Below are 21,948 nucleotides of genomic sequence, written 5' to 3'. Positions count from 1 at the left end.
TGCATGTGTGGGCAAAGAACAAAACAGCCCATACATTGACAGCGCAGTCACCTTTGCTTCCAGGAGCTGGGGGTCTGACTCATGAACTCAGACAGATATAATGCCCCCCATCTCCCACGCTAAGGCTTTATATAGGCCTTATTAAACTTGGACTCTGACAATTGAGTCACCTGTAAACTAGTTATAGTTCACACCCTGCTTCCACAGCGGTTGTTGTGTTTTTTCCTAAGCATTATTTTCATGAATCTGCATCCTTGATAAAAAAAGATGCATTTCTATCAATCCATGCATCCATCCATTTTTGAAATGCTAAACCAAAGTTGAGTCGTGGAGGAAGCAGTTCCAGTAGAGGGTCAAAACTTCCCTTTCCCTGGCCACATCAACAGCTCTGACTGGGGGATTTCCTGGCAAAAGAACAACATCCTCAGATTTAGGTCATTTCACACTCAGCTATGAACAGGTCCAAAGAGGGCTGAAGGTGGCAGACTGATCAGGCCATCAGAACCACATCATCTGCAAAAAGCATCAAAGCCAATTTATCATTGTGAAATGATGATGAACTGTAGAAGTTAGAACTTAATTGGTCCTCCTGGATTTACTGCCATTTCAACTACAAGTACGCACAACACCGTGAAGCCGTCAGTGATTCAGTCAGTCTGTGTCTTCTGGGGGCCACTCATGTCTGAACTCTGCTGGGGGGTGAATTGCGGTACCTGGTAATAACCCGGCTGGGACAAAACAAAATCCCCCCAAAACATTAACCAGACCATGCACAGCCATATGTTAAAGAACGTCTCGGCTGAACCGCAGAGGTTCAGGGACGATGCCTCACCCCTCAATGCTTTTCTCACCCCTCCACTGAACAGCTTCAACCAGAGATGGTCATTATTTCATATTAAAAGTGTGTGGCGGCCCATAACAAATTTAATTTGCCCCGGGACAGTTTGGTCCTAAAGAATCACAGTTCATACATAGGTTCAGGAACAATATATCGGCCAACATTGGGTCGGTTAACTAAACATAAAACACCATTGCAGAGAAACAATGTTGGTTCTAAATTGTTAGTCCACCAGAGAAGCATGTTGGAACTAGAGAATGCAATTCCTGAAGAAATTGATAGTGGGAATGCTTTATGCTGAAAAGCTGACGCTAAACTGCTTTGCTGAAATGTAATGTGTAAGAAGAAAGTGAATAATTTAGATTGAAATGATTCATGAACACTGGGGGCTTGAATATGTGATGAGAGAAGAAAAGAAAGTGAAAAGGCTTGGAAAAGCAGCAGAATATTTGAACTGCAAACTTCTGAACTAACTTGATGGTGAATGATCTGTCGCCATGGCAACGGCATTTGATGACATCCCATAATACGCTTAGATGCGTTGATGGCTGCATCGTTACCAAACCTGTGAAGTTTTGGGGCATTTGGAGCATTTTCACTGAAGTTATGAGAAAACTGTGTTTCATGGCGAGCATTGTGTTGCCATGGCAACGGCATTTGAAGAAATCTCAAAACTGTCCAGTAGATGTCTTCACGGTTGGACTGTTGTCACACATGTGAAGTTTGAGCACTTTTTGAACATTTACATAGGTGTTATAGCGACATCATGTTTTATGGCGAGAGATGCGTTTCCATGGAAACGGCATATGGTGAGATCTCAAATTTGGCGTAGAGCTGTTGAGGCATGGTGCAGTGATATACAAGTGAAGATTGGGGGACGATTGGACTGTGTCCATTGGACTTACAGCGACATCCTGTTTCATGGCGAGTGGTCTGTCGCCATGGCAACGGCATTTGATGACACCCCATAATACGCTTAGATGCGTTGATGGCTGCATCGTTACCACACCTGTGAAGTTTTGGGGCGTTTGGAGCATTTTCACTGAAGTTATGAGAAAACCGTGTTTCATAGCGAGCATTGTGTTGCCATGGCAACGGCATTTGAAGAAATCTCAAAACTGTCCCGTATATGTCTTCACAGCCGGACTGTTAGCACACATGTGAAGTTTGAGCACTTTTTGAACATTTGCATAGGAGTTATAGCGACATCATGTTTTATGGCGAGGGATGCGTTTCCATGGAAACGGCATATGGTGAGATCTCAGATTTGGCGTAGAGCTGTTGAGGCATGGACCGGTGATGTACAAGTGAAGATTGGAGGGCGATTGGACCGTGTCGATTGGACTTACAGCCACATCGTGTTTCATGGCGAGTGGTCTGTCGCCATGACAACGGCATTTGATGACACCTCTTACTACGCTTAGATTCGTTGATGGCTGCATCGTTATCAAACCTGTGAAGTTCTGGGCTGTTTGGAGTATATTCACTGAAGTTATGAGAAAACCGTGTTTCAACGCGAGCAATGTGTTGCCATGGCAACGGCATTTGAAGAAATCTCAAAACTGTCCCGTAGATGTCTTCACGGCTGGACTGTTAGCACACATGTGAAGTTTGAGCACTTTTTGAACATTTTCATAAGAGTTATAGCAACATCATGTAAATACCAGGAAAATAGCTTTCAAAAACAAAGACTATGGAGCACTTAAACAGACCGAGAAAGAACTGAAAGTCAAATTGAGTGAATCAAAACTAGCACACAGAAAGCTTTTGGAAAATGCTTTTAAAGCAGAAAACCCCCAAAAAGGTATGGGACACCATGAAAACCATGACAGGAATGTCACCCTCAGCTAAACCTATTGTGACGAACAATGAATTTTGTTTTGCTAACAAACTAAACACGTTCTTTACCCGTTTTGAGTCACTGGATAATTCTGCAGAGTGCACTGAAATGCTCGAAACCATAATACCTGCTTCCTCTGACAAAATTACCATCAGTGTCGAAGAGGTCAGAAAAACATTTCAGTGCACCAACACCAAGAAAGCGGCTGGGCAAGATGGGTGCAGCGGTTTTCTACTGAAAAACTTTGCTACTGAGCTGGCTCCAGTGTGGCAACCCATCTTTCAGGCTTCTATTGACACGCAAACCATCCCTCTGTCATGGAAAACTTCACACATCAATCCGCTGCCCAAAATTCCATGCCCAAAAGAACATAAGGACTACAGACCAATAGCCCTCACCTCAGTGATTATGAAATCACTAGAAATAATTCTGCTCCGATTTCTTATCAGAACAACACAAGACAAACTGGATCCATACCAATTTGCCTATAAACAAAGGTGCGGCACGGAAGATGCTGTGGCCACTCTGGTTCACATCATCACTAAACATTTAGATAAACGCAACACCTATGCAAGAGCCCTCTTCCTAGACTTCTCATCAGCATTCAACACAATACAAGCAGACATCTTGGTGTCAAAAATGGCCAAAATGGAAGTAAATCCATACCTTATTTACTGGTATGCTGCTTTCCTCACTAGTAGAGAGCAACTTTTGAAGGTTAACAAAACCCTGTCATCTGCCATCAAAACCAATGTAGGGGCCCCCCAGAGCTGTGTGAGTTCAGCTGTGCTCTTTACTCTATACACTGATGATTGTCGTACCAACACACCAAATCAAGTCATCATTAAGTACTCTGATGATACTGCAATAATATCTCTGCTCAGTAACACAGACGACCCTGAGCTGCACCAACAGGCTGTAAATCAGGTGGTTGAGTGGACTGATAAAAATGCTCTTGAGATCAACACCAAGAAAGCTGAGGAAATCATTTTTGGCTCACCATCTGACTCCCATAAAGTCCCCATTTTCATCCATAAAGATGAAATCAAGCAGGGAGTTTCATACACATACTTGGGTGTAATGATTGACCATCTGCTGTCATGGAAGGATCACATTGAATATCTGTGCAAAAGAACAAAACAAATAATTTATTTTCTCCGCCGTCTTAGGTCTTTTGGGGCGAGCAGAGAAATTCTTCTGTTGTTCTTTACATCTGTGATAATGTCTATTCTGCAGTACTGCAACACTACCTGGTAAAAATGTTTGTCAGCAGCTTTAAAATCAAAACTGCTCCACCTGTTAAAAATTTGCTCGAAGATTGTTGGTCAACCCTGTCAGAGACTCTATGACTCAGCCTATCATAACAACCTAGTGAGGCTGTCCAACAACATAATCTCTGACCCAAACCATGTTCTGAACAGTGAATATGAACTGCTACAGATGTAGCACTTCATTTCAGACTCCAGTTTACAGCTTCCTGCCTACGACCTGCCTAACACCAGTATAGAGGAATGTTAAGCCCTCCCACTATTTTCCAAGAGGGCGTTGCCAGATTTTCAATTTCAGGTTTTAACCAGGAGATGGCGCTTCATTCACAAATACAGAAAGACAAGTTTCATGGACTTTCAGTTGTGTTTTGAAGAGCATTTGAACACATCAATATTTTAGATCAACTAAAGTATATCTAATCTTGTAATTCAATAATATATAATTAATTAAATATGTAAATGTTTACATTACACTTCTTTATTTGTTATGCTCATACTTTTACCTTTACAATCGTTTGCTTTAATATGCAGTATATTTTTTGTATATTTTTGTGTTTGCTTCCTCCTGCTCCCTTTCGGACACATACTGTATGATTTATTATTATTATTCATATGAAGATATTATTAAGATAAGATAAGATGTTACTTTATTGTATTGATTGAACATTTTAGTTTAGAATGTGCTGTCCCACGGTAATTCAGAAGGCTCACAGGTCACATTCCGACCATTATTTAAAACAATAGATGCTTTCACACCGTCTACAGTTTGATTTGTATAGAGGGAGCTCTGTGGCTGAATGGCCAGCGATTAGGTGTGGCGCATTTATCATAGGTGATCAGAGCTAACTGCCTGCCGTCAGATTTCATTTAAAAAAAAGATCTGATTTTAAGACTATTTCCGCGCTCATAAAGAATGATAAGAATAGGAAAAATGCGTATTGAACTGGTTTCATTAATTGGTGAGTTTATTTAACACTAGAACCACCAATCGGGTCAATGTGTGTGACGTGTGTTGTGTGTGTGCAATGTAACTTTTTTTCAATAAAATATTAAAGTCTCCCGGTCCGTGACTTTTCCTGAAAGTGTGTTATGTAGCACCCTATGTTGTTAAAAATTGCATTCTAACAGCGGGATTTGACGGTTTTAGGTGGGCCTATACAAAAACCTCTGGCGGTTCTAGTGTTAAGGTAATTAGGTACAGTAGAAGCCCTTTTTTTATCAGTAACGAATTTAGCAGTTGAACATAAAAGTCAACTAACTGAGGGTCACTTGCAATGACAGTGTTGTGTCTAACTGTAAGCTTGTCACTCAGAGTAAACTACCGTTAATTTAGCTGCTGGAGAAGAAAAATCAGGGGGGAGGGGGGGAGACAGCTGTGGTTGATGGGCCATTAGTTGTGTAAATACACAGCTGAGAGCTGCCGTTTCATTCAGACTGTTTAAAAAACGGTAACAACGGACAATTTTTCAAGATCAATATCCCTCCGCTACGCTTTGGGATCCTGATCTGCCGACGAGGCTCCATTAAAATATAAATATCTTTAGTGAATTACTGAGTTTAGGCACGTTAATAACGTTTTAATGAAGTTGAACACAGTATATTCATATTTGTCAGTGATTTCATGTCAACTGTGTGTGTGTGTGTGTGTGTACGTGTGTGTGTGTGTGTGTGTGTGTGTGTGTGTGTGTGTGTGTGTGTGTGTGTGTGTGTGTGTGTGTGTGTGTGTGTGTGTGTGTGTGTGTGTGTGTGTGTGTGTGTGTGTGTGTGTGTGTGTGTGTGTGTGTGTGTGTGTGTGTGTGTGTAGAGGTGTGTGTGGTTAAAACACTTTCATGAAGTGAAGGAGGTTTTCCTTCTATAAAACAGCTGTGGGCAGCAGTGAGTGTCACGGACATGAATTTATAGATCAAGGCAGACTGGTGCACACTCTCCTGTCCTGCCAGGCGACACGCCCGTTCTAAGCCGTGTCCCTCACTCCTCACATCACAAGCTGCATCAAAGTTTATTATGTTGTTACATTGTTTCAGATGTTATGTTTCAGTTGTGCTTGATGCAAACTTGTCGAAATTCGCCGTTTTTAATCCAAAATAGGTCGTTTGTGTGATTCATGTAGATCTGCAATACAAATATTTTTGGGGTATGGGGGGGTCTGGGACCCGGAGTAATCTGCGGCCGTGAGCTGTTATGTGCCATCATGACACGCATGGTGTTCTTTTTTTATATATTATAATGAAGTACGAGCTGTGTGCTCGAGTCTTCCTGCCTGTCGGCTCTGCTCATGGATGTATAATAAGGCTCTGCTGCTCCGAGATGATGGTCTAGCTTCAGCAGCTACATTACCTACGGGTGCGTTCGTTAATATTAACTGTGCGTCCGGAGTCACTGTGGCACAGACTGGACCGCTGGTGAACGGCTGTTAGAACGGGCCGTTCAGGTGTTCAGAGCAGAGCTCCATGTCGGAGCGGCAGAGCGTGATGTGAACTGAAAAGTTTTTCTGTGGCAATATTATTTAAGGAATCGTTGAGCTAGCTAGCTAACAAATATTGTCACTATCTGCTAACGTTAGCTTTAGCCTTCTATTTCTAATAGTTTTTTTCATAGGCTATAAACAAAGGTGGTATATATATATATATATATATATATATATATATATATATATATATATATATATTGTACTTGAGTAAAAGTAGAAGCACTCACATCTTGTACTAGCATAAAAGTAGAAGTACTCAGATCTTGTACTTGAGTGAAAGTAGAAGTACTCAGATCTTGTACTTGAGTAAAAGTAGAAGTACCAGAGTGTAGGAATACTCTGTTACAGTAAAAGTCCTGCATTCAAAATGTTCCTCAAGTGAAAGTAGAAAAGTATTCTCATCAAAATAGAGTGAAAGTAGCGACAGTAAAAGTAGTCATTGTGCAGATTGGTCCATTTCAGAATAATAGATATGATATGTTTTATAATGATTGATCATGAAAGTGTTCTCAAAGCTGGTAAAGGTGCAGCTAGTCTGAATGACTTTGTATACTGCAGGGTAGCTTGTGGATTTACTCCAGGTGGAACTAAAGTCTGATTTAACACTTGATTATATTTCACATCATTCATCCACATCTGTAAAGTAACTAAAGGTATTAAATACATGGAGTGGAGTAGAAGTACACCATGTACCTCTGAACTGTAGTGGAGTAGAAGAACAAAGTAGCAAAAATTGAAATACTTAAATAAAGTAAAAGTATCTCAAAATTGTGCCCAAGTATAGTACTTGTTGAGTTTATGAACTTAGTTACTTTACACCATGTGGCTATAAAGATAGAAAGACTAAGCCTTGCACAGAGGCATGAAAATACATTTTCAAAATGCTCAACAGTGTTGCCAAAATTATAAACTGACTGCTAAACAATTAAAATAAATGCTTTTATATATTTCTATTAGATGTGAGTCTTTGGCGTTTCTGTTAACACTGCTGCTTTAGTTGTTCTGACTGCTAAAATCCTCTGTTATTCCTCATTTTAAAGCCGATATTCCGTGGGGTGGGGGAGCCGGGGGCTCGGATCCTTGTCACCTTTTTCATACAGATGAGTTTGCATCCCAAAGCCTCAGTCACCTTAATTCATGTAATAAAAACATCTCAGGTCAGTAACACTCAAAGCTAAATGTGCAATACCGTGTTCAGCTATGTTACTATTTATAATGTTTTTGTTGTTACATCAGAAGATGTACATATTGGAATGATTTCTTAACTTACAGTAGGCTATTTTTTTTACAATGTGTGTTGGAAGGATTTATTAAATTACTATGAATATTGTCATTGTTGAAGGCTTTTAGAGAAGGGTGAACTATAAACCTGAATTACATAACATGTTATACCTAAAAACATAAAAGCCACAATAAATAAATCACAATTATTCTAGTTATTTTTACCTCCCGTATTGCTTTCAACCCACCAGCTTTTATGGTGTTGTTACATCACTAACTGTAAGCTTGTCACATACAGTCTATGGTCGCTCAGAGTAACCTACAGTCAATTTAGCTGCTGGAGAAGAAAGATCAGGGGGGGAGGGGGGAGAGAGCTGCCGTTTCATTCACACTGTTTAAAAAACGGTAACAACGGACTATTTTTCTTAGCGGATGCATGTCAATTTAAATCAATACAACTATTTTTTAAATCAATAAAAACATTTTCTAAATCCATAAAAGCATTTAAATTAATATTGGGAGTCATGTTGTTACTTTGTTGAGAATTTGGCCATGTAATAAGCGCCCCCCACTGCACCCCCTGGTGGATCAATTAATCCATTGCAGCTGGCTTCATTATAATTACATTTATCTATCACGGGGGCGGTCTAAAGTCAAGCTGGAGGTTTTCCCTTGAGCGAGGGCAGATCACGTACCAATCACGGCCCTCGCGTTTCAAACTGTCTGAAATGAATCGCTACATCTGTACCATCTAATCGGAGATACAGGGTCCCACCATTCAATAAAGTCAGACTGAAGCACTCCTTTGTGCATCAGTCAATCCTCTCAGTAAATACAGAGCTAAATCCCAGATCAAATGCACGCTGAAGGCTCTTTGAGCATGTTTTCTCTCACTGATTGTGCTGTTATGTTAAATGTTTGTTGTTTGTGTTTCATGTATTGTGTCTGGATATTTGTCTGTTGATGTTGGATATGGAGCTGCTGTGACGCAAGTCAAATGTCAGACTTGATCTGACCAATAAAGTATTATCGTATCGTATGTTTTATGGCAAGGAATGTGTTTCCATGGAAACGGCTTATGGTGAGATCTCAGATTTGGCGTTGAGCTGTTGAGGCAAGGACCGGTGATATACAAGTGAAGATTGTGGGACGATTGGACCGTGTCGATTGGACTTGCAGTGACATCCTGTTTCATGGCGAGTTCTCTGTCGCCATGGCAACGGCATTTGAAGAAATCTCAAAACTGTCCCATAGATGTCTTCACGGCTGGACTGTTAGCACACTGCTATCTGAAGTCTGCTGCTCTGAGCATGTCAGTTGAAGTGATGACATCATCGTGTTCCATTACAAAGGTGTTTATAGTTGAGCTAACGAGCTCTGTATAGATCAAAGGCTTCATTGTTCTGAATGAGAGATACACCTCTTACATGTGAACTGCTGTTTGAAGAATTTCATAAAACTGTCGAGGTTTGGGATACTCTAGTAAAGAAAGTGAATATCCAGCAGAGTTGGAAAGTGTGCAGCATAGCCATCAGTGAGTTTAAAGGCCCAGTGAAGTGCATGTTTTTGCACCAAAATGAAATGGCAGTTTCATTCCTTACATATCATTGTGCCTGTTCATGGCTAAAATAATTTTTAATAATTCATAATTAATGAATTAATGAATTATTAATTTTGCCGTCTGAGCCTAACGGAAGTTGCAGACGATAGTGGCTGTGACGTCACAAGATGTACCCAGTTGCGATTGTAAACATGGCGGAGACTCTGGAAAGTGATACTAGTGTGAGAGAAATGATTGATTTGGACAGCTTTTCGGACAGGATAGATGAGGAAAGTGATCAATCTGGTGCACTTTGAGTGCAACATTAAGAGATTTATGGATACAGCTCTCAACACTCATATGAAACATATATTTCAATAATCAAAAAACATTGGAAGGATTTCTTAACCTATTTTATACAACTAATATTACATAGATGGAAATATTTGTTTACATAGATGACCAAACCCACTGAGATAACTTAGGCTACAGTTTACCTCCCTGAGCTGACGTTATCTCTCTCAGTCCCACAGGAGAGCACTCTCCCTCTCCTTATTGTTGAAACAGCTAATCTCCGTTAGCTCCGAGCTAGCACCAGATGCTAACAACAACCCTGTAACTCTGTCAGTCTCTCTTTCTCTCTCTCTCGAATCGACCACTGGCCTTTATTTATCATGATCAATCAAATAATCTACGAAACAATGACACCAGCCAGGCTCACCTTCATCTTTTGGTTACAGAAACATCGCCACTTCGGCAGACTTGACATTACTACAGCCAGCGGCAATGCATCGTTTCCCCTGTGTTTTTCATCCCTCTTTCTTCACTGTCGCCTCCATTGTCAGGTTTTCTCGATTGGCAATCACTTCCAGTCGACTCCGACACACTTTCCAGGAAAATACTAGCTCAAAAACGTTGAGAAATTCGACTTTGAAAAAGAGAAAAAACGAACGGTGGTGAATGTAAACAGTGCGGCGGCGTCCATCTCGTGACGTCACGCAGTAGATCGCAAGCCACGCCCACGAAGGCGAAGGTCGACTGCAGATTTCCCCGGAAAATTCAAAACTCGTCAAATTTGTTGCTATTCCAACATTTTTTGATATGGGTTCCAATGGACAATTTTGGTCATTACTATACGTATTAGCATAACAGATCATGCACAGGTGCACACTTCACAGGGCCTTTAAACAGATGCTGATCAAATGAGATTATTTTATTTTGACATCTGCACTCATCACATCACCCGGCTGGGTGTCTCTGGGGAAGGGCTTCCTGTGACTGATCCAGTATGCTGTGTGCCACATATGTTCCCATTAGGAAGTGCATTAACATGCAGACACTGGGCCAAGTGCATTTCTACTATTCTCATAATAAAATAAGGATAACTGAAAAACTGTGTGTATTACACTTTACAAACACAGAGCACTTTCTAAGAAAGGTAGACCCTCCAGAAAAACGCGATTCTGCGATCGCAGAATTTAGCGCATAATCAGCAAAATGGCGCAGATTTTTAAAAGGCCGCATATTTATCAAAAGGCCGCATAATCCCCGCATTTTTCCACACAAAGTTGAGGGAAAAAAAAGTTGACTCGTCTTGACGTGACGTCATCAGCTCGCGCATCACAGAATGTAAACAACACTGTATAGAGTGAACGTGTGGAGCTCACACGATAGAGAAAACACCAAGATGAAAAAATCTAATCCATCTCATTTACCGACAAACATTTCTACTAAAGACCGGGCAAAAAGTGGGGGGAAACTATTCTGCACCCCGTGCAACTGTGTGTTGGAGCATAAGAGAAAATCGACGGGGACGACCCACTTTGATTCATTCAAACATTCGAAAATGCTTTCTGCTGCTGCGGACAAGAAAGCCAAACAACTCACGTTCAGCGAGGCATCAATATCCAAAACCCTTTCGAGGGCTACAAGAAACGAAGTGAGTAGCCTACAAGATTGAAGCCGGTCAGATAACGAACGAGTAAATGAAAACGGAATGAGGCGGAGAAGTGTGTGTGTGTGCGTGTGTGTGTGGGGGGTGTGTGTGTGTGTGTGTGTGTGTGTGTGTGTGTGTGTGTGATTAAAAAAGCCCAATTGCTTTTACAATAAATAAACATTGAATGTGTTTAATTGAATAGTAAAGGGGTTTAACGTTAGTGGCAGTTTGTGTGTGAGAGAATAAATAAGACAGCCCAATATAAAAAAATGTTTATTCTTTTTCCCCGCATATTTAGCATATTTCGCAACTTTCCGCATATTTCGCAACTTACCGCAATTTCACCGCATAAAATCACATAAAAACCCCGCATGTTTGATCGCATAATCAAGGATTTTAGCCCGCATAATCAAGGAATTTAGCCCGCATAATCAAGGAATTTAGCCCGCATCACACATGAACATCGTATTTAAAACTGAACAGCATCTCTGCTATGAAATCCAAATTGAACAGCTTAGAGGACGAGTGAGAGAGGCGAGGGAGTCAGGAGAATCAGATAACTCACTGCCGCTAACACAGAGAATCTCTGTTCAGTGTTAAAAAGAAAGGCTCCAGTTTGCCTTTTGCTTGTGCCGGTAGGAACATTTGGGTGAGGCTGTTAAATGTGAGCCCCATTCTGAGGGTACACCCCAATGCACTCACGTTTACATCACTCCTGTAACTCTGATTTAACAGCTATAGAGACTTTTCATAGTTTGTACATTTGTTTTCTAGCTGACAACTCATCTCCCCTCTCTCCGAGTTTAATGTATCCATAATCAAAGTCAATACGAGAAACAACAGGTCGTCAAAAGATTAATATTGATTTTAAACGAAGAAAGCATGTGTCCGTGTTGTTTTTAAGATGTATTCTTTCAGAGTGCAGTCTTTAGTTTACTCTGTTATCTGTCTGAGATGTTGAGATGTATCAGCTGTAGCGTCCAATCAGTGACTGATACTCAACGAGGGGGTGTGTCTGCTGTACTGATTTAACACTTGAGTCAAAGTAATTTGTAAAGGGTTAATCCTAGCAATTCTCATTTAAGGTTAAACCAAACGTTATCAACAGCTGTTAAATGTGTGAAGCAGTTCCATCATTTATATACAGTAATCATGTTGAGATTCCATCATCAAGGAAGAGCTTTGCTCCAAATCCATCTGTAGAACAGTCACTGTCACATCCTGTGTGTTACAGCCTCAGCTTTTGTTCCTCTGTGTAGAGAGGTAGAGGCCAACATGTGAAGCACCCTTCCTCTTCCACTCATCATCACTCACGCCATACCACGTCTGCATACCACTTGATCATCCAGTTTCTCAAGCTTCTCGGAATAGGGGAGATTATATATATCCTTTATTTAACCATGTAAAAGACTCATTGAGATTGAAATCTCTTTTCCAAGAGTGACCTGGCCAAGAGGGGCAGCATGTACGAAGTTACAACAGATACAACACAGACATGACAGGCAGACAAATACAGCTGTAAAACACAACTAAAATGGCACATTAGCCAGTGAATATGCGAAGTAAAACAAACTATTAAAAATCATTAAAACTGGCAACATTTAAAATGATTTTAGGATATACGAGCATTCACATCTACCAATGGTGTTGTGTTCTTTGTCCTTTAAGATGGACCTGAATTCCCCCATAGTGATTACATCTGAGAGTTTCAGCTCCTTCTGTACATTGTTCCAAGCTGTGGGGGCAGCATATTTAAAAGCTGTTTTACCCAGTTTTGTTCTCACTGTAGGAACCAGCATCTGAATAACATCTTGGGAGCGCAGGCCATATAGACTTTCTCTTTGACACATATATGTGAAAATGTAGGAGGGAACCAACCCAAGCATAGATTTATAAATAAAACCCAACCAATGGGAAAGTCTAAAGATGGCCAATTCACAGCAGCATATAAAGTGCAGTGGTGCACTCGATATCCACATCCAGTAATAAATCATGAGGCACAATGGTACACAGTATCCAAGCTCTTTAGGCACTGGTCAGAGGCATTCATGTATAGCAGATCACCATAATCTAATACAGGTAGAAACGTTGCAGATATCAAATGTTTCCTTGTCTGAAAAGAGAAACAGGATTTATTTCTGTAAAAGAAACCAAATTTTATTTTTAGCTTTGAAACAACATGTTCCGTGTGTAACTTGAAAGACAAGTTCTGTTCAATAAGAAATCCCAGATATTTGTAAGTAGTGACCCTCTCAATGTCAGTCCCTTGAGCAGTACAAATCTTGGGTAGAATAGATTTGAAAACATCATCACTTTGGATTTTTCTGCATTTAATATCAACTTCAGCTGATATAAATCGGTTTGTGACATCAAAGGCAGACTGGAGGAAATCTAGACTTTGCTCTGTAGAAGCGGAGGAACAATAAATAACAGTATCATCTGCATAAAAATGGTAAGAAGCATTTGCTAAATTATTACATAGATTAGTTAATTTAAGAAAATGAGGAAGAAGTTTTTTCCGGACCTGCCGATTTGTGTGGATCCAGATTCTGCAATGCTTTATGGACCTCTATCGCCTCGATAAAAGTGAAATTGAATGGCTGAGCTACGGGATGGGATAGAGGTGGTGAGGAATCAACGTTCTGTCCAGGGTCCGAATATAGGGACTCAAACAAATAACCATAAGAAATAAAATGTTCATTAAAGCCGTTGAGAATGGCCGATTTGTCAGTGAAAGTTTGCGAGTCTGTAACAATGCAGGCTGGTAATTCATTTTTAGTTTCTGTTCCAAATTAGTTTTTTTATTACCTTCCAAAATGTCTTTGGATCATTTAAGTTACTAGTAGTAAAAGTAAAAGTAGTAAAATGCTGGGAGCAGGCAGTCCATAGCACACTGCCAGCAACATTTCTCCCAGAAAAAGGCATTATGTGGCCCTTAGCCGTTATTGAGCGGGTTAAATACAATACAGGGATGTTGACAGAGTAGTTGTTTCCCACCTACTAACAGTTGTTATGCTATGCTAAGCTAAACACATCTTGATTTGACAGTATCTTTGTTCTTACTAACATTCATACAGACCATCAACACTGACTCTGGGTTGAGGAGATGTCCAGCATCACTGGAAAAGTAAATAAATATTTCACAGCACAGACATAATTCATTTCAAATCATCTGACCATGAGTGAAACAGAAAAACAAATCCAAAAATGCTGGTTGAAAATGGAAAAATACTAGAAATGTTATGCAACCAGGCACAGATCCCCAACAATAAACATTCACTCCACCTGACTGTACTCCCAAAAATATGAATCAAAAGAATAAATAAGAGAAGTTCCCCTGTCTGAGAGTTAAACTCTCCATGCACAGTGTCATTATTCATGATGTGATGTGCTGCACTGAGCTGAACTCCGCTGCTCTGCCATCACTCTGTGTGGTTAGTAGGGGTTTCACCAACTAATCGACTAGTCGACTAGTCGACTACCTTTACCACTAGTCGGCGCTGTAGGCCCTAGTCGACTAGTCGTGAAAGATATTGAGGTAAACGAGGTGCTGCAAAATGCTCCAAAACACGTCCGACATTCTTATGTATGGCAGTACTTCAACGAAGATGTAACCAACTCCACAGTGAAGTGTCAGTTGTGTACAGCTGTACTGAAGTACAATACAAAGGCATCTGCTATGCGCAACCATCTGAAGATGAGACACCCGCTGCCGACAGCTAGCACTAGCAGTAATGCTAGCACGAGTGAGCAACGGACCGGCGTCAGCACTGAACAGAGGCAAACGAACAGCAAGAAAACACGGGTCAACAGTGATGCGGATGATGAGCTACGGGATTACTGCCAGCGGACATGGCATATCCCCACAATGGATAATCCACTGGAGTGGTGGGCAGAAAACGTGCACCGCTTCCCCCGCTTTCGAGGAGCTACCTGGCTATTCCAGCCACAAGCACCCCGAGTGAGAGGGTTTTTTCCCTGGCAGGCAACACTGTCACCCGAAAGCGGTCAAGCCTCCTTCCCTCACATGTCGATGCGTTGGTGTTCAAACCAAACCAAAAATATGGAAAGGTGGACGTTATCGTGGAGGACAGCGAATAAAGTGTTGCGCACTGGATTTACGTAGCATTTATGTAAACAAGAGTTTTTTGCTGTCGATTTTGGTGAGTCCAGTTACTGTTTGTTATTTACTCAGCCATGTAACAAAAATTGAAATGCAGTGTTTAATGCTACTGTATGAGTTCCAATATAAAATACAGTTGTACACCTCTCTTTGTGTGTCTTTATTATGACGTAACGACTAGTCGACTAGTCGACTACTATTTTGAAAAATGTGTCGACTAGTAAATATTGGTAGTTGTGAAACCCCTAGTGGTTAGCATCAGTAAAATCATTCAGTCGCTGTGTTCTGCTAAAGATCTGGGACGCTCAGTCACCGCTGGCACACAGAGAGGCCTAATGCAGAACAAATGTTTTCATAAAGTCGCCCAGTGTTGAATCAGCATCATTCATTCTGCTCAGAATGCCTTTTCCTTTTTCCCGACCAGAGGATGGACTCGGATGACTCGGCTGTGGCTGCGCCTCTGCAGACAGCTGCTTTACATTAAGCCTAAGAATGTGATGTAGCCCACGTCTTTAACCCCTGTGACAAGCTGCTGGACTCTGTGAGCTCTCCATCAAACAGCATGCGGCCGCCGTGTGCTCGGCCTCAGCTGCAGTCACAGATAAACCCAGCGCTGGCTGCCACTGTGATGCTAATGGAAAACACTGAAGAGAATTAAACAAAGGCCTTTTGTTAAAGTACTCAGAGAGTCTCCATGGCTGTGAGTGTATCAGCTCTAATATATACCATTCCTCCTTTAACGGGGAAATATTCAATCAATAAGATTCAAGGTTGTCTGTTTTTTCATTAAAGATGCATTAAGTGGTAAAGATGTTTAAACTGAAAGATAAGAGTGAAAACAATTCAGTCCAACAAGTCTGGTCTAGAAACTCTTAAAATGTAAAGGTGTTTCTTACTGCTCTGCTGCCCTCTCTAGTGCAGTTTGATATCTATAAACACACTGCCACTGTACGTATGGCAACATATGTGGACACCTAAACAACACACCCCTGTATGAGTATGAGTTGAAAATGGCTCTATTCTGTGAGGATGTTAGCCTTTGCAGACCATTTACATGCACTAACACCCACAGAACCCAATACAGGAGAGGGAACACCACTAAAAGAACAATAGGGCCTCTTCAAACCTTCCATTAAGCCACAGTACAGAGAGTGATCAGGTCTGCCACACACTCAGTGTTCTGGTTTATCCAAGAGGTGTCTAATACATAAAACAGAAAATGGCCTTCCCCAAAGCAAAACATATTCACCGACAATACAAATTCTAAGATTTAAATCAGATTAATAAAAACTAACTAAAAAGTAACCTCTGATACATAAAACTGTAATTGAAGGTGTGCATTCATGACAAGTATATTAAACTAATTGTATTAAATTGCCTTCATTAAAGGTGGGTGCCAAAATGAACATTAAAGGGCACAATGCAAGCCACAATGGACCCCCAATGTTCTCACTTGGAGAGGGAAGGCCTCCGCTGCATAGGGGAGTTATACATTGATAGCCTGTTTGCCAGTTTTGACCGACTACGGGTTGCCTTTAATTTAAAAGGATCTGATTTCTTTAGATACTTTCAACTACGGGATTTTGTTAAGACACTCTTCACAATTCCCCCAATCCCTGCCTCCCAGTGGAGTGGATCTTGTACTTAGAGCAAGAACTTTGTCTAGGCGCCATGTCACTTATTTTTATAATCAGTTTTCTCTGGTTGATGAGTCTGCCATTAGTAAGATTAGAACTAATTGGGAAAAGGAACTACATTTCACCTTCTCTGATGACTTTTGGAAGGAGGCCCTGAGAGCCGTCAACTCATCCTCCAGTTGCGCTAGACTCAGCCTAATACAGTTTAAAGTTCTCCATAGACTACATTATAGCAAGGCTAAACTCTCCAGGATTTACCCAGATAGATTAGATGACAGGCCCCCTGTGACCTGACTCACATGTTCTGGTCGTGCCCTAAATTATCTAGCTTCTGGCAATCTTTCTTCGAATGTATTTCTGAAATTGTAGGTCCGAAAATCTCTCCATCCTCTCATGTAGCTATTTTCGGTAGGCCCCCAGATGAAAAAGTGGGTAAGGGTTATTTTGTAAAAAAAACCATGAAAATGCCTTATTTGCTGTAATGCACTGTTACACTTTTTCATGTGAATACAAATATTTTGAAAAAAAAGAGCACAATGCAGTAAAATAAAGTTCTCCCTTCACTGAATTTAAACCAAGCAATTTAAACCAAGCTAAAGCCAAAACAGACCCCACCCCAAACTAGTTGAATCCACGCTGCTGACTGTTTCCAAAATAAAGAAGAGGAATAAAGTCTTGAGTATTGATCAACAGTATGTCTCTCAAGAGAGCTGAAAAACTCTCAATGCTCATAAAAGAGAAGATGAATCAGACGCAGCATGCTGTGATCGTTTATGAGAAATCAACATGAACATGAGAGCTGGAGGCTTCTCAGCAGGAAGAATATGATCTGACGTGGAGAAGCTTTTAGAGACTGCGTCTGTTCATGTGAGCAGAGGAGAGAGATACGACTTCACTCAGGGCACCAGCAGGCGCACAGTAAAGGGCTCATTGAAACACTTAGAGGTTTGTGTAACAAAGATAGGAGAGATGCAATTAAAAGCAAAGCCTGATAAACATATCCCCCAAAAACTGTCTGAAAGTATTTTTAAGTTCTCTGATCACACTGACAATTAATGACATCACGGCTTGTCCAACCTATGCTCTGTGACACCTGGAACTCACCTTGAGTCTAAAAGAATGAATGATAAATGGCTGTCTGACAGAGAGCATAATGGGAGATCCTCATTTACAGAGACTGTTGTTTCAAACTGCTGGCAGTAAACAGAGGAGGGCGGTACAATCCAGAGCATACGGCAGGACAGCTGCCTTCCTTTGTCTGTTTGTGTGTGTGTGTGATCTGGTATTCATTTAAAAACATCCCCAGTAGAGGGGTCTCACTCCCACGACACACTGACTTCAGTGTGTGCAGTGCAGATTCACACACATGTGCCGTCATGTTTCCCACATCAAATGAGGAGGTGTGTGTGTGTACTCTTGTGAGGGGTGTGTGGATAGTTCCCTCCCTTTCCAATTACTTGCTCCAGCCGTCAGATAATAATGGGGGTCTAACCAAGGCCTGGAGGGGTTTAAACAGTCCACTAACAGGACCACACACACACACACACACACACACACACACACACACACACACACACACACACACACACACACACACACACACACACACACACACACACACACACACACACACACACACACACACACACACACACACACACACACACACACACACACACACACACACACACACACACACACACACACACACACACACACACACACACACACACACACACACACACACACACACACACACACACATATTATATTTCACATCATCAATCCAAATCTGTAAAGTAACTAAAGGTATTAAATACATGTAGTGGAGTAAAAGTACATGATTTACCTCTGAATTGTAGTGGGTAGAAGTACAAAGTAGCCTACAGTGGAAATACTCTAGTAAAGTAAAAGTATCTCAAAATTGAAGTCCAGTACAGTACTTGAGTAAATGTACTTAGTTTCTGTACACCTCTGCTATGGAGACTATGACTATCTGTTAGAAATGTAATGCCACTCATGAAGGCACAAGAGAAAGGGTTGAGGGGATCCTCTGCACTAAAGTTAAAGCTAAGGCATCTAATCATTACTGACCATAGCACAGTTCGAAGCACATCACAGGCATCCTTTAAATCAGATTTCCCACACACCATATTAATAGGGCTGTAACAATCCATCCATCTGGATTAATATCTTAATTCAATGATCCACGATTTAATACCATCACTGCAAAATCCAAACTGATACATATCGCAGTCAGCGAGAAATGCTAGTACCATCCAATCAAATCCATTAACTGGAAGATTTCTTGTTACTGGCAAATATCTTATTGTTGTCCAAAGAATCAATACAATGTTGTATCATGAAAGAAACCTGAGATTTTCCTCCCGAGAGGTTAGGTTTGTTTTATACGTTTTCCTTGTTCCAATATGATGAGAACAGGACGTTATTTAGATTTTGAGCAAGAAACAGTTTTTATATCAGTCAACATTGAACAAAATATTATTACACAGTTCATAAAGTATACCCTTAGCGTTGCGTAGCAAATCAGTGGTACTGAAAGTCACAAAGCCTGACCATGTTGGATCCGAGGCTCAGAACTGTGAAGGCCCCTCCTCCACCCATCACTTCAGGCCCCTCTGTGAGCCCAGGAGAGATCTTTGATGCCCACTCATTGACAACTTGTTCCTTTTGTGAATTCCGCTCCAATCCCATAGCGACTGATGACAATATCAATATCCTAATGCACGTCTCCTTCATAATTCTGACGTTCTCTCAGTGTGAGCAGCACTCTGCTCTAAGTGCTCAGGAACATTTATGTGAGGTCAGATCAATAGTTCACAAAGTAACAATCAGCACATGCCACATTCTACAGACTGTGTACTGTACAGGCAAACACACACCAGAGTTAACCTGTATGCGTTTTTGAGACTGATGCCAAAATGTAGAAAGCTTTGAACCAGATATGTCCTGTAGTTCATTACTCACCCCATACACATTCAACTTTAAAAAGAAGAGATTCAAACTCACACTATTGATTCATGTGACGTGCTGTTTCTCAATTAGTTGAATAATTGTCTTGTTAAATGTAAAAAGAAAGTGAAATATGCTCATTATACTCCCCAAAGCTAAGGTTGAAACTTCAGATGTTTTGTACAAACAGCCCAGAATATTATTATGCAGAATGTCAATCTGGAACCAATACATTTATGGCCTATTTCGGGAGTCAACAAAAAAGAAATTGATAAACGATTAGGTATCTGTAAAATGTTGTAAAATGTAACCAGTTTCTTAATATTTTCACAGCAGAAATATAGGTTTCTATTATCTCATTGCCACAAAAACAGAACAAAAGGTTTGGGTTGGATGCATGTGCCTCCATCGTGCTCACATGCTCCAGAACTCAGAACAGAAAAAACAGAAAAGTAAGCAGAAAGCAGAAACAGACTCCTACCCAGCACGTTCCCGGCAGGCACCTGCTGCAGCTCCTCCAGGTCTCGGCCCATCAGCAGGTACAGGCTCTCCATGGAGCAGCAGCTCATGTGAGGGACCTCAGGAACACAGTCTGAGGCCATGCACCCCCCCGGCAGCTGGAGGAGAGAGAGCAGTGCTCATGAGGATTTACACATGTGTGATACTGTGCACCCTTATTTTAAGCCTTTATTTGTTCACATTTTAGCAAATTGTCACTGTTAAATGTGACGAGAATGAGCAAATAAGCAGATCCTGTCTGAGTAACGACTCCAAACCATTTCTCTAAATACAGAATACTCAAGTCGTTGTCTCTTTATACGTATCGAGACTAAGTTTCCTTTTTTTACATTTGTCTTTTAGGGTCGGGTTGGTATTTTTTGTTTGATTAAACTGCTATTTATTTTCTGACTCAATAAAGTCAAGTGAGGAGTTTTCTAACTTGCCCCATGACTTGATTTCCCCTGTGAAAGAGCTGTGACTGTGACATTGTCATTAAAGCTCCTGTTTAAAAAGAAATGTAAAGTCAATCAGAACAACAAACTGACCAGGGGCCTTATTTATAAAGCCTTGCGTAGGATTGGCGTGGGAAGGTTGCTTACGTAGGACAAAGTAAATAAATACGCCAACATTTTCCGATTCATAAAAGACTGCGTACTGAAGTATTATTTGAATTATTTGAAGTATTAAAGTAACTAGTTATGGCAGGAAAGTTCAATCTGGTATATTCATTTTAATGTCACCTTAATGTGTGTTAAACTTGTGATTTCTGCATTGAGTGACTTCTGCCTAGCAGATACCAAGAAGAGGCCCCTAGGGTCTCTCTGTTAATGATCAATAGTCCTTGCAATTAACAGGGGAATTCCCGGATACATTTTCAGATATAAGGCAGTTAGTCTTGTAGAATTAATGATTTAGCTCCTACACATCCTGCAGGCCTTGAGACTTGGGGCACCCAGCAGTAAACAAAATAAACGTCCTTTTGAGCTTATCAATAAAATGTATTCATTCCTAGTAAGCTGACTTTGGGGTGAAGGGAAGTTCAGGGAAGCCATTAAGCCACAAGAACAATTAACTTATGTTGGTGCGGTGACTGTCATGGGACGATGGCGTTTGGATATTTACAAATATGGCTTTCATAAAGAAAAAAAAGTGACTGTTGTGTGATAAGATACATGATAGGATGTTTGTGTGTGTTGAAGATGTTTAGGCGGAATGAGTATGTGTCCTGTCAAAGAGTCCTCTGGCATGACTCCGAATCATTGATTGGGGGATCTGCCTAAGGGCAGAGGGACACACCCACCCACCCACCCCCACACACACACCCACACACCCACACACACACACACACACACACACACACACACACACACACACACACACACACACACACACACACACACACACACACACACACACACACACACACACACACACACACACACACACACACACACACACACACACACACACACACACACACACACACACACACACACACACACACACACACACACACACACACACACACACACACACACACACACACACACACACACACAGTGAAGCAACAGATGGAATCAACAAACTGACTTACTACCTGG

The 21,948-nt window shown here is 41.0% G+C and overlaps 1 protein-coding gene across 1 annotated transcript in view; it reads right to left on the bottom strand.

Moving 5' to 3' along the window:
- The window catches only part of efl1 (elongation factor like GTPase 1), a 175,071-nt gene that overhangs the window by 55,566 nt on the left and 97,557 nt on the right, over nucleotides 1-21,948 (bottom strand). Inside the window, exon 15 of the mRNA XM_079662374.1 lies at nucleotides 20,265-20,463. Within this exon, the coding sequence (XP_079518500.1) occupies nucleotides 20,265-20,463 (199 nt within the window). The remainder of the gene's footprint in view (nucleotides 1-20,264; nucleotides 20,464-21,948) is intronic.

Source organism: Notothenia rossii (assembly GCF_949606895.1).
Source record: "Notothenia rossii genome assembly, chromosome: 2".
NCBI lineage: Eukaryota > Metazoa > Chordata > Actinopteri > Perciformes > Nototheniidae > Notothenia > Notothenia rossii.
The sequence above is the reverse complement of the archived record's forward strand: the minus strand, read 5'-3'. Positions and strand labels throughout refer to the sequence as shown.